At 36.9% G+C, this 12,300-nt stretch overlaps 3 protein-coding genes across 15 annotated transcripts in view; 1 reads left to right on the top strand and 2 right to left on the bottom strand.

Annotated features, from left to right (window-relative positions):
- LOC18048420 (exportin-4) overlaps positions 1 to 4,168 on the bottom strand; it is a 19,614-nt gene extending 15,446 nt beyond the window's left edge. For 10 of the 11 annotated variants that reach the window (XR_002906462.1, XR_002906463.1, XR_002906464.1 and 7 more), the window contains exons 1-6: positions 4,124 to 4,168; positions 3,815 to 3,962; positions 3,129 to 3,216; positions 2,648 to 2,756; positions 2,347 to 2,445; positions 1,184 to 1,226 (exon numbers count right to left, since the gene is read on the bottom strand). Coding sequence is in view for 8 of the 11 variants with exons in the window: in XM_024188516.1 (XP_024044284.1) it covers positions 1,184 to 1,226; positions 2,347 to 2,445; positions 2,648 to 2,756; positions 3,129 to 3,216; positions 3,815 to 3,943 (468 nt within the window). In the remaining 3 variants the exon portion in view is untranslated. The other variant, XM_024188517.1, reaches the window with a different exon arrangement.
- A 203-nt stretch (positions 4,169 to 4,371) lies between these two features.
- On the top strand, positions 4,372 to 7,489 carry LOC18046166 (pentatricopeptide repeat-containing protein At1g08610). 3 transcript variants are annotated; one of them, XM_006442604.2, is made up of 2 exons: positions 4,372 to 4,425; positions 4,932 to 7,489. In XM_006442604.2, exon 2 carries the CDS (start codon positions 5,094 to 5,096, stop codon positions 6,825 to 6,827), a length of 1,734 nt encoding a protein of 577 aa, XP_006442667.1. In that variant the 5' UTR covers positions 4,372 to 4,425; positions 4,932 to 5,093; the 3' UTR covers positions 6,828 to 7,489. The 3 variants fall into 3 exon arrangements, with proteins under 3 accessions (XP_006442667.1, XP_006442666.1, XP_024045370.1); XM_006442603.2 differs by having other exon boundaries at positions 4,917 to 7,489; XM_024189602.1 differs by having other exon boundaries at positions 4,825 to 7,489.
- A 412-nt stretch (positions 7,490 to 7,901) lies between these two features.
- Positions 7,902 to 10,300, bottom strand: LOC18046165 (pentatricopeptide repeat-containing protein At3g04760, chloroplastic). Its single transcript, XM_006442602.2, has one exon. It carries the CDS (start codon positions 10,108 to 10,110, stop codon positions 8,359 to 8,361), a length of 1,752 nt encoding a protein of 583 aa, XP_006442665.1. The 5' UTR covers positions 10,111 to 10,300; the 3' UTR covers positions 7,902 to 8,358.
- Positions 10,301 to 12,300: the final 2,000 nt, after the last annotated feature.

Genomic DNA, 12,300 nt, shown 5'->3' with positions numbered 1-12,300 from the left:
AATGATGTATCCAAAGATAAAAAAAAAATAGGGTTTTTATCAAAGTCGATTTCCCCCAAGGTAGGCTCAAATCAGGAAACTAAATCACAATTAAACTTGAAATAGAAAAACCTATACTCATACCTAAATAGAACTAATTAAAACAAAAAATAATAAAAGTATAAAATCTCCTAAAATGTCCTACATCACTTTCACTCATTCTCAGTCCCTCTTCTGACTTCCTATTTGTTTGCCACGGTTTAGAAAAGCTATAGAGGCACTTCTCTAAGCTAAATAAGGGAAAGAAATCACATAAATAGTGAGCCTCCAATAATGTGGAGGTAGATAATTATTTATTTATTTTGATAGGAAACAAAGAAACTTTAACATGAAAGACTTTACCAAGACTATTATTGGGAAAGACATTTGGTGCAGTAAATGGCGCCCAATGAGTGTAAATAAAGTTTAAAAGGCAGCATGGTAAGAAACTTATGCATTGAAAGGATCAGGAAAGCACCAGAATCCCACCCTCACGAAGTGATTTCAAGAATGAGAGTCAAAGACAGTGATAATACAAGCATATGAAAGTCAGGGTGCACTTTTGTTGGGGAAGAATTACACAGGTGCTTCTTATGCACAATTGTTAGTGCACATCTGAACCAGATGTTTACTAATCCAATAATACCTAGTTAATAAAATCCAGATTTACAACAAGTCATTTAAGCTTAAAAAAGTAGCTATACAATTGTATAAATATCAATGGAAACAGTTACGAGAATACTACTTTACTTAGTTTCCCTGGCCATAATAGATTTCCCAGCATAAACATCTTACTAGTCAAGCTTCCCTTTATGATTAATCTTCCTTAGCTTGTTAAATTATAAAGCACAACTTATTGCAGTCTTACACAGTGCGGGCAGAAACTGGCAGCCTAACAAGTAAGATGGATCATAGTTTACATAATGGATTAAGTGATCACAGATATTGTATTAATTCATGAATCTATAGATGTGAAGTTACTGCCACAATGACAACCGAAGGTAAAGAAGCCAGCATAATTACAGCCACAAAAAATCTAGTATATGGACTAGAAAAAATTACTAACACAAAACCAAAAAAAAAATATTTATTAGGGAAAAATATCACACAGTGATAAATGGTTCCAATAAATTAGTAAGGACAACAGTGAAAGTAATTGCAGTACCTGACTGAAGAATGCTTCCTTATCAGATGAAGTAAAATCAAGCCTACAGATGAAAAAACTTGCTGAAGTTACCATAAAGTTTCAATTTCTTTCATGAGGTAACTTAGAACACTAGAAATTATGAATAACTACTAGCGAAATCTTAATGTAATGCAATTTGACAATATGGATTGATAAATATATTGTCACATATGTTATTTAAGGCATAACATTGCATTACGTATTGCTATCATGGGAATTCAAGAATAGAAGATGTCTCATAGAATTGCTTATGATTCACACACAAAAAATAAAACCATAATGGCACAAGACTATGCTAATTAGTCAAAGAGAGGCATGGACATAAAGCTCTGCCGTTATTTAGGATCTACTTCGCATTCACTTTTATGCATTCTCCACAACAGATAGTTGAGTTAATAATTTCTTCATGAAAGTTTTCATTCCACTGCAGCAAGATTTTCAATATGAAAAAAAGAAAAGAAAAGAAAAAAACTTCTGGAGCTACAGCTGGGGGGCTGCTTGGGCCCATCCATAATAGGGTAAGCATGCGGACATTCATTTAGGATGATGATGAGAACAGGTATTTCTACATGCCCTAGGACTGGAGATAACTGTAATTTTATACGATGTATGCTAAGAATTATTTACATTCCAAACACAGCTGAATATATGCAGTTCACAGGGGTAAGGAACTCATTGGCTGATGCAGATTACAAATCTGCAATGTGAATCCTTTGAGGCAGGTCATGGCATCTGAGTGGGAATTTAAACAAAAAAAGGGTGAGGGACAGCAATCCTAATCCTCTATTTATCAAAAACATGAGTTTCTTACTTTGTTTAATTTCTTCATCAACACCAATCATGTCCCAATCTACCTGGGTATGTTAACACAACAATGAAGATGATGAAACTAGGTCCATACTCAAGTTTTAGACCAATTCAAAGTTTTTATACTGCTCCATTATGCAAAAAGTTCCAATCTCGTTCTTTTCTATAAATATAATTCTTTTCATGCCAAATTAATTTTAGATTCCATGATGGATATGATCTCTGTCCATGTAACATAACATAGCAATAACTTCTTTCACTTTTTCTGGATAATTAATAGCATAACGTGGCATATTATTACCATCATTACCATAATAAAGTTAAATGCAACTTACCATCCCCTTTTCATCAACTGCGCTGCCACGGAAGATATCTTGGCTTGGACATAGCCTTCAGGTGAACTAGCATGTTGCATAACAAAGCACAGACAAAAACTGCAAAAAAGATATGTTTAGTCACAGAATCATCAAATAAAACCAAAGAGTGGATGATACTATAATTAAATTAATAAGGAAGAGACTTTCACAGTTTCATGTAAGACATAAGATAACAGGAATAGAAGGCTCAAAGAAGAAAGATCAATGTATGACAGTTGTATACTTATAGCTGCATATAATATCCAAGGCAAAAACTTACCCAATCAAGCTTTTCTTTTCATCGGCTGTCAGGAAAGACCACTCTCGCATAGCTGCATCTCGAATTGCTGCAGCAGCCTGAAACCTTGCATTTGCTACCTGTGAATTCTCTGAAGCAGGGAAAAAATAAATAAAATAAATAAAATAAATAAACAAATGTATTAAATTGAGAAAGGCAGGATCATTCATCTTCAAGGGCATGTGCATCACACCAAAACTATTAATAAAAGTACTATTCAGACATCTGTAAGCCAAGAGCATTATAGAAATCAAAGGTCCAGAGCACAAAATAACTTGAAAATTTTCTTCTATGGGAAACAGGAAAGGCAATATAAATTCATAATATTAGTAAAAAGATTCCTCCTTTGTGTCCAAAAGCCTTACCAATGCATTCTAATATTTACTCAGTCTTAAAAGTTGGTCATAACTGCTCTTCCATCCGTTAAGTTTATGTTGAAATTTTTAACACCTGATTTACTTACCAAGGATAAACTGGCATGCCTTGTACGGCTGAGGGGACTGACATAGCCCCAAAATAGTTGCCTCCGCTGCCGCTGGATTAACATGCATCTGCCATAATGAAAACCACCACCAGTAAAAATGCCTGCCTGGTGTCCACAAGAGCATACTTACATATGGAAAGTTTCATTTGTGTCAAAAATCACAAACCTCCATAAATATGTAAACATGAACATATGCATTAGAAACCTAATATTACAACAAACTCATACAAAGGAAAAATGCAATAAAATTCATCCATAGTCAATTCGATTTTCCTTATTTTTGCAGTACCAAAACGCAATCGAGTTAGTTCATTTAGATATTTAATCAATACAAAAATCAATTTTAAAACCACTACAAGTCATAGGCTTTAAACTAAATAACAACAACAATAGGGACAAAACTTCATTCAAAGTTAACCTTTTTTTTTTCCCCTTCACTTACATTTTCTCTATCTTCCAAGCAACTGAACATAACCTAATACTTTGAATTTACCATTGATCAAGTAATCAGCTTAAATAGTAAAGAGAAAAGAAATTAGTCACGGTAGACAATAGTTTTCTCTTTCATTTCCTAGGAAACACAGAACGTGCGACTTGAAATTTTCTTGTACTTTCTCAGAACCAAACAGAGAAAAGAAAATAAAATAAAAAGTAAAAAAAAATACTTGAATAGAAGAGCAAGCGATCTCGATGGAGTGCATAATAGACTGAAGCTTGGCCAAGTCGGCGGGCCCGCCGCCGCCACCACCACCATCTCCTCCTTCTCCGTTTGAATATTCTTGCATCTTTATCATTACTTTCAGTCAGTTGATTCTACGTAGCCAGAGATGAAAAAATGACTTAAGAAATTAAGAAATGGTGTGTTATTGTTGAAGCAGTTATTAAATTAAGTTAAAATTAATAAGAAATAAATTACGATTGTGCCATTTGATTAGATTTCATCAAGTGAACGAATCGCAGAAAGCAGAGAGTACCTGGTGTGATTAAATAGAGAAACGAGGTTGTTGATAGTAGTGAAGGAGACGAAGGTTTTAGTGATGTCGTTTCGTAGTTCTTAACAAGAAAGGACTTAAATGCATGGATAACAAAACTAATTGGTTAAAATGTAAATTATATTTTAATAAGGGATCAATTGTAATTTTATAGTTGCCGACTCCTGTGAACCCTAGGTTTTGACGTCACATATAAACCCAGCAGTTGAACAAGAAAAAATAAACTGCTTTTGAGTGATGCAACAAATTTAATGCCAACCCAACTAGCTGTGCTTTATGATTCGGTAATCTTATTTACCATTAGTGCTTTATTTCCATTTTTTGATAATTCATTGGGGGTTGCATTTTATTTTTCTATTTTCATTCAGTCATTTTAAGCTCTGGCAGAAATGTTTATGCATGCAGAATCGATAGCCTTTGAATTCCTATGGTTATTCAAAATGGGGTTCTTGAATTTTGATGTTTTGGTGACAAATTATGTTAATTCATTCAGGTTAAATATGAATTGGATAAGGTTGTGTTTTTATTTTCTTGAGCAGGGAATTTAAATTTGTTGCGTTTTGGGAGTGGATATGTAGTTTGAATATGTTACAAATTGATCATTATAATTTATCTGAGTGATTTTACTTGTTCATATATGATTTTTCCTTTAATAATTGACTGCAATTTGTTTTCTTTCATAGGTATTTTGATCATCCTGGTTCTTGTAGCTGTGTATCATGATGTTGTTTCATTACGACCTATTACTGAAATATCCGGGGTTTGATTTTGGCAGTTTGAACTTTCGCAGGTGTACCGCTTGTTGTCAATCAAAAAAGTAGAGAAGGCTGAAGAGCTATTGCATAATATTTTGGGTGTTACAAGGAAATGAAAACATAAACACTAGTCCTTTTTATTTCCAAGGAAAATTATAGCTGTGATTGTGAGATCAGATTGAAAGGCAAGTCCGGAGATGGGCTACACAGTTGTTCCGCCGAATTCTATAATTGAACTTCATTGTTTGCCTAATCTGCAGTGGTGTTCAAGACAAGTCAGCCTGCAACATGGAGTTGTGAATAATCACAGAACTCAATTTTATTCCCAACTGAGAGATCTTGGGGCAGGAAGAAATGTGTCCTTAAAGTGCAGAGGGTTGCCTGGAAATGTTTGCATTGACAGAGTCAATGAAGTTGACCAAGATGAATGGAGCTCAGAAAGTCATGTATTGGCTGTTAATAAAAAATTGAGAGGGCTGACAATTACCAAAAAATCTCATGATCCTTCACTTCCATCTTCAGATGGACCCTTTGTTGAAAACGATGAGAAGACTAACAATAAAATCCTCCAAAATTTCTGCTCCAGGGGGAAGTTAACTGATGCATCAAAGTTGATTGATATAATGGCTCGTCGTAATCAAATTCCTGACTTCCATTTTTGCATAAACTTAATCCGAGGCCTTATCAGAATAGATAGGATAGAGAAAGCTTCCAAAGTCCTTCAAATCATGGTCATGTCCGGTGGGGTTCCAGATACAATTACGTACAACATGATGGTTGGCGGTCTCTGCAAGAGAGGACAGATTAGATCGGCCATTGCTCTTTTGGATGAAATGAGCGTCAGTGGTTGTGAACCTGATGTAATTACGTATAACACAATTCTCCGAACCATGTTTGACAATGGCAAATTTGAGCAGGCTATTGGATTTTGGAAGGACCAATTGAGAAAGGGTTGCCCACCTTATCTGATTGCCTACACTATTCTTATCGAGCAAGTCTGCAAGCAATGTGGTATTGCCCGTGCTATTGAAGTACTAGATGATATGGCAATTGAGGGTTGTAGTCCTGATATTGTTACCTACAATTCGCTGGTTAATTTTAGTTGTAAGCAAGGGAAATATGATGATGCAGTTTTGGTCATAAATAATTTATTATCTCGTGGAATGGAGCCAAATTCCATAACTTACAACACACTTCTCCATTCTCTCGGTAGCCGTGGATGTTGGGATGCAGTAGATAAGATCCTTGATATCATGAATGAAACTTCTCATACCCCAACAGTGTTTACCTATAATATTTTGATCAATGGTCTGTGTAAATATGGACTTGTGGATCGTGCCATCAACTCTTTTAATCAAATGGTTTCGAAAAATTGTCAGCCTGACATTGTAACTTATAATACTGTATTAGGTGCTCTCTGTAAAGAGGGAATGTTGAATGAGGCACTTCAATTACTTCACTTATTGAACGGAAGTAGTTGTTCCCCTTGTTTGATCACTTATAATACTTTGATAGATGGGTTGGCCAAAAAGGGTTGTATGGAGAAAGCTATGGTATTGTATGGTCAAATGATGGAAAATGGGATTTCTCCTGATGATATTACTCATCGCACTTTGATTTGGGGATTTTGCCGGGCAGATCAAGTTGAGGAAGCAGTGGATTTATTGAAGGAAATTGGTAAAAGAGGAAACAAAATGAGAAATAGTGCTTATAGATTGGTCATTCATGGACTGTGTAAAAGTAAGAAGGTGGATATGGCAATACAAGTTCTAGAATTGATGATTTCAAGCCGATACAAGCCAGATGACACTGTGTTTTCCACTATAGTGAAAAGGGTAGCTGATGATGGAATGACAGAAGAAGCTTACAAGCTGTGGCAAAAGTTGATAGAATGGAAAGTTTTTGAAAAAGGGACAACCTTGTTGGCTTGAAATGGTGTTTATGCAGACTTGACCTTATTCACTGCCTTTTTGGAGTTAGACTAAGTTTTAGCTGAAAGATGTGCAGAAAATACATTTCTGTAAGGTCTTTTCTCCTGACCTGTCTGTTCTTCTATTTGTATTCACAATTGTTCTATCACCAAATTTAGAAAATCCCATAATTCCTACCAGCTTATCATTTTTATAATCTGTAATACCATGTTAGCTGGTTTTACCCACCAGCAATGCAAAGCATCGCATTCCAGTAGACAGTAAGCATTTGCCTCGTCTTTCTGAATATGTTGTCTTATGCCAGGGAAATTTCTTGGGATATATTGACACATTATTGCTTGGAAGCCACAAGGGTAGCATAATAGAGTTGTGCAGTCTTGCCGTTGTGCACTGTCAACTTGTCGCTGTTTGTTTTTGCAGATCTCAAATCTTTTATAGGCTGAACCATGTTTTTCATTTGCAATTTCGTCGTCCGTCTATTGTCAGAAGGGTGATAATTTCTATCCCGTGGTTCAAAATCATGCTGTTACAGCTTGTTCTTAATTGGTTCTTTTATCCTATCTTGATATCAGGTTGCAAACCTGCCACAGCAATTATAAGTCTGTGTAAACCCCGAACTTAAATCTTTTCCCAGTTAGTTTATGGGTTATCTTTTCTGTGTATGTAGCCTCTTTACAGAAAATTATCCGAAAATTGTTATACTACTATTTAGAATGAAGAGAAAATCAAAATTTTGATAGAGCACGAAATGCACTGTCCAGAATCAAACTATGCAGTAAAGGAGAATTATGTATATATAGACAGCTATATTGACACATGTTTTACTAAATACAAGCCTTTTTTGTATGTGCTTCAATCCTATTTGAAAAATTTTACTGGAAGAAAGGTTCTCAATAAATCATTTTTGAACAATTGAATTCATGAAATGGTTAAGTGCCAAAAAATGAAGTTAAAACAGAGGCAAGAATCATAAACTCTTCCAGCTTTTACCGAGATTTTCAATTTCTCAGTTTTTGCATGCTTTGTAGTATCACTCCAGAACAAATTTCATTCAAAGCAAATGTAGAAGCCCGATACATACATTGTTTCAGCCAAACAAACTAAAACATACAATATTGCTCTTGTGATGTAAAGTTCTGCAAAGCAAATGATCTCAATGTTGTCAGAAATCGATGTTATCTGCCAATGGATAAATTGAAAATAAGATCAGCCTCTTCCGGCACATGTGTTATTTCCTATTTCCAACTCTCTGAGCCATTATATGCTTTCATTAAGTCGCTTACAGTTCATTGTAATTTAACTGAAACTCATCATTCAGCCTTCGTGTAATACTACAAAATAAACTTGGACTGCATTGTTGTGGACTAAAGACAGACTAAGATCCTATATTGATCGATAAAACTTTCATTCCCTTCTTTCTTTATTCCTCATCAATACATTTTTTGGCTTGAATTTCAAGCACGGAGTGTAGAAACTTGAACACAAAACAGTCAAGAGCAACCAATTCCAGCAGAAGATAGATCATAAGAAGTTAGTCCTTGGTAGCCAAATGAGAGATTTCCTTGTAAACATCAAGTAAAGGAAAGGTCCTGTTCAACCGTTTAAAAGTATCTCTAGATATAGCATGCATACTAACAAGGGCATTAGCCAACTCCATGGCTTCAGCTCGCCATCCTCCATAACCAATCCCTTCAATTAACAATACATAGGTCGTTTCATTTGGCTTGCATCCTTTCTCAAACATTGCTGCTAATACTTCAATGGCTTCATTGATTCTCCGTGTTTTGCAAAATCCTAGAATAATTATATTGTAACTTACAACTGTCGGCCGGAACCTAGTGCTTTCCATGTCTACCAACAACCCAACAGCTTCATCTACCATTCCATCTCTGCATAAACACGATATTAGTGAATTGTATGTAATCTCATCAGGTTCGATCCCTTTGCTTAACATCTCTGATATCATGCCCAAAGCCCTAATCTTATCCCCAGAACTCCATAGTGCACTGAACATTGTGTTGTAAGAACTCACATTGGGAGGACAACCCACATCACTCAACTTCTCAAATATTTCTAAGGCCTGATCAGCATTTCCATTTTTACAGAAAGCGGCCAGAATTGTGTTGTAGTTTACTATATCTGGCAAGCAACCATCAGAGATCATATAATCCAAGAATTCAATTGCCAAATCCAATCTCCCGTCTTTGCAATATGCTGAAATTAATGGATCATAACTATAAGCATCCGGTGTTAATCCCTTTTCTTTTGCAGCCCTAAGTACATCCACAGCATCCTCAGTTTTGCCATCACGGCAGAGTGAACTAATCAAAATGCTGTAAGTAACAACATTAGGCTCAAGACCTCGAGAAATCATCTCAGTCATTAGCTTTTCTCCTTCCTCCCATTTCCCCATATTCAAAAGTGTTCGTAACAACATATTATAAGATATCACATCTGGCTGACAACCTCTAGATTCTAGGCTTCTAACAAACTGAAAAGCTTGACCCACCATTCCCTTCTTGCACATTCCCCTAATAATGGCATTGTTAGTAAACATGTCTGGTATAAGCCCTCTCGCAAACATCTCATCCAAGAGCTTCATAGCTTTATCAGTCTGACCTTCAAGCATGGTAGCTTGTATCAAGATCGTGTAGGTAATCACAGTTGGCTTGCAATTATCTCTCAGTAATTGATCAAAAACCTTGAAACCCGACTCAATCATTCCCCTACTGCAAAGACTTCCAATCATAATATTATATGTAACAACATCTGGTGAAAAGCCTCTACTTCTCAACCTATCAAGCACTTTATTAGCAAGTTCAATCTGATTAGCCTTACAAAACCCACTAATCAAAGCATTATAAGCAAACACGTCAGGCTCCCCATATTTCTCCAAAATTTCCATGACCCTCACGGCTTTATTACTCTTTCTTTCTTGAAAGAACTTCTTAATGAGCTTTGTACACATAACAACATCAGGCTTGCAGCCATTGGCGACCATAGACTCAATAAAATAAAGTGACTCATCAAACTTCCCTGCCCTGAATGACCTTTTAATAAGTTTCATGAACTGGGTCTCTTTGACATCAAAAGATAACAAATGGGTGTTGGGCCTTGTTTCAGCTGACGATGAAACCCTGACCCTTTCGTTAGACTTAGGGTTTATGCAACTTACTACCGTACTTTGAACTGAATGTGAAGTAGTGGGTTTCTGTTGCTGATGCTGACTAGTAAATATGACGAGGTTACGAGGAACAAAGTCTGTTGATGAAATTAATGCCATTGTCAATGGTTTTTGGATTTTTCAATTCTCATGGAGACTCATGCGGCAACAAGAGAGTAAAGATAATAGTTAGACAGAGATGAGAGTACCTGTGTGTGCGTGTGTGTATTTGCATGGAGATTTAGACCAGAGTAGAAGAGTTTGGCGGTTCAAATTGTCACTCTATTTGTGTTTCTTTGGTTTTGGATAACGAAACCCATGGTCAAGATTTTGGTTTTGGATGCCGGGTCGGTCAGAATGCTACTTGGTCCTAGGGATGGCAATTTGCGGGTCCGGGTCCGGGTTCGGCTGCTCCGGATCCGGACCCGGACATAAAATTCTCATAACCGGACCCATATTAAACCCGATTATTTTTAATTCGGGTCCGGTCCGGGTTCAGCCCGGAAAAATCCGGGTTTTCGGATTCCGGGTTTTGAACCCGGATTGTTTTACTTAAGCTGCTGGAAAAAACGCAAAAAAACAGAACACAAACAAGATTTCCAGAACTAGATTGCTTACTTTATCCTCCTTTCCAACAAACAAACAAACAAACAAACAAACAAACAAACAAGCAGACCTTTTCATCCAAATTGCACATACAAAAACTAAAATCTACGAAAGTAAAAGCGCTACAAACTTAAAAAGATTAGAATGCTAAAGCACCATCATTATCAACAAGAGTGTAGTACAGTTCTCATTAAATTAGCACTAAATTTACAGTAACCAACAACTAAAGCAAAGCTGAGACTCACAAATTGTAAAGAGAAAAGCCGAGACTCACAAATATTCACAGCGGCAGCTTAAGGATATGCTGATGAACACAGAACACAGCCGCGACTGAGGTGGATTTCAACCACTTTTGCTGGGCGCGACAGAGTGAGAGATGAGACGAGTGATGCTGATGAGTGATGACAGTCGTGAAGGTGATGACAAACCACGCCGTGAAGGTGATGACAGCCACACCGTGAAGGTGATGACAGGCCACGCCGCGAAGGATCTGATTTGATCTGAAGAAGAGAAATTACGGAGAGTTGAAGAGAGAATGAGAGAGATTAAGTGAGGAACGGGTGAGAGAGATTGAGAGAGGATTAGAGGAACATATGAGAGATTGAGAGAAGAGAAATTACAGTTGAAGAGAGTGAGAGATCGAGAGAGGAACCGAACGAGAGAGATTGAGAGATCTAGGGTTCCATTTGGTTTTTTTAAAAAAAATTTTCTATTTATATTTAATAAATAATATCCGGATCCTGGTTCCGGATTTGCGGGTTCATCTGAAACCGGACCCGGACCCGGAAGTATGCGGGTTCTCAAAAATTGATCCGGATTCCGCATAAAAATTATTGCAGTGCGGGTTGAACCCGGACCGGATTGGATTTTCCGGGTTCAATCCGGGTCCGATCCGGGTCCGGGTTTGGTTGCCATCTCTACTTGGTCCGAAAAAGTATTGTCGATAATTGGTTTAGAAAATTAAAAAAAGAAGATATATTTTATGGCTGATGCTACAATACCTGCACGTATCAGATACATGTAGGTTTTATGGCCGTTGGATTAATTGTATTGAATCCAACGGCCATAAATGAATTTAAACAATAAATAATTAAAAAAATATAAAAAACTTGAAACCTACAGAATTGGTCTCAACACACACCAAACCCCCTCAATACACATCAAACCCAGGCATATATATTTGTTGGGAAAAAAAAAAAAAACAAAAGGCTCTCACCTCAGGCGGGAAATCAATTTCTTCTTCCCTCCCTCCTCACTCACGGCTCACGGCTCACGGCTCCCTCTCCCTCTCCCTCTCCTTCATCATTCACTCTCTTGCCTCCAGTCCCTCACGAGACGCCTCATCAGGGCCACCAATGACGGAGCTATCCGGCGACGACACGTGGAGGTTGATCTCCATTGGCGGCAAGGATCTATAGCTACAGATTCACAACCCACTCAGTTCCTGTCAGCCCATTCTGAGTCGTTGTCAGGCCATCTCTACAGTCCACCTACGGTAATGAGACATGGGTATCATGTGTTTTGTTTGGTATCATTATATTTGTTGATTGAGTGTTTTATTTGATGTGGTAAAAAGAATCATTCGCCTCTCATATTTAAAAATTACAACTTTTACCATGTAAGTTTATTAGTGCGTATTGTTGGGTTATGTAATAATTTACATGGATTTAGAATTCGTGGAGAGAGTTTGATGACATTATCAGT

Source organism: Citrus clementina, unplaced genomic scaffold (assembly GCF_000493195.1).
Source record: "Citrus clementina cultivar Clemenules unplaced genomic scaffold, Citrus_clementina_v1.0 scaffold_3, whole genome shotgun sequence".
Taxonomy (NCBI): Eukaryota; Viridiplantae; Streptophyta; class Magnoliopsida; order Sapindales; family Rutaceae; genus Citrus; species Citrus x clementina.
This window is presented reverse-complemented; position numbering and strand designations above follow the sequence as displayed.

Coding starts and splice junctions, on each gene's coding strand:
- LOC18046166 (XM_006442604.2), top strand. CDS start 5,094: ATGGGCTACACAGTTGTTCCGCCGAATTCTATAATTGAACTTCATTGT.
- LOC18046165 (XM_006442602.2), bottom strand. CDS start 10,110: ATGGCATTAATTTCATCAACAGACTTTGTTCCTCGTAACCTCGTCATA.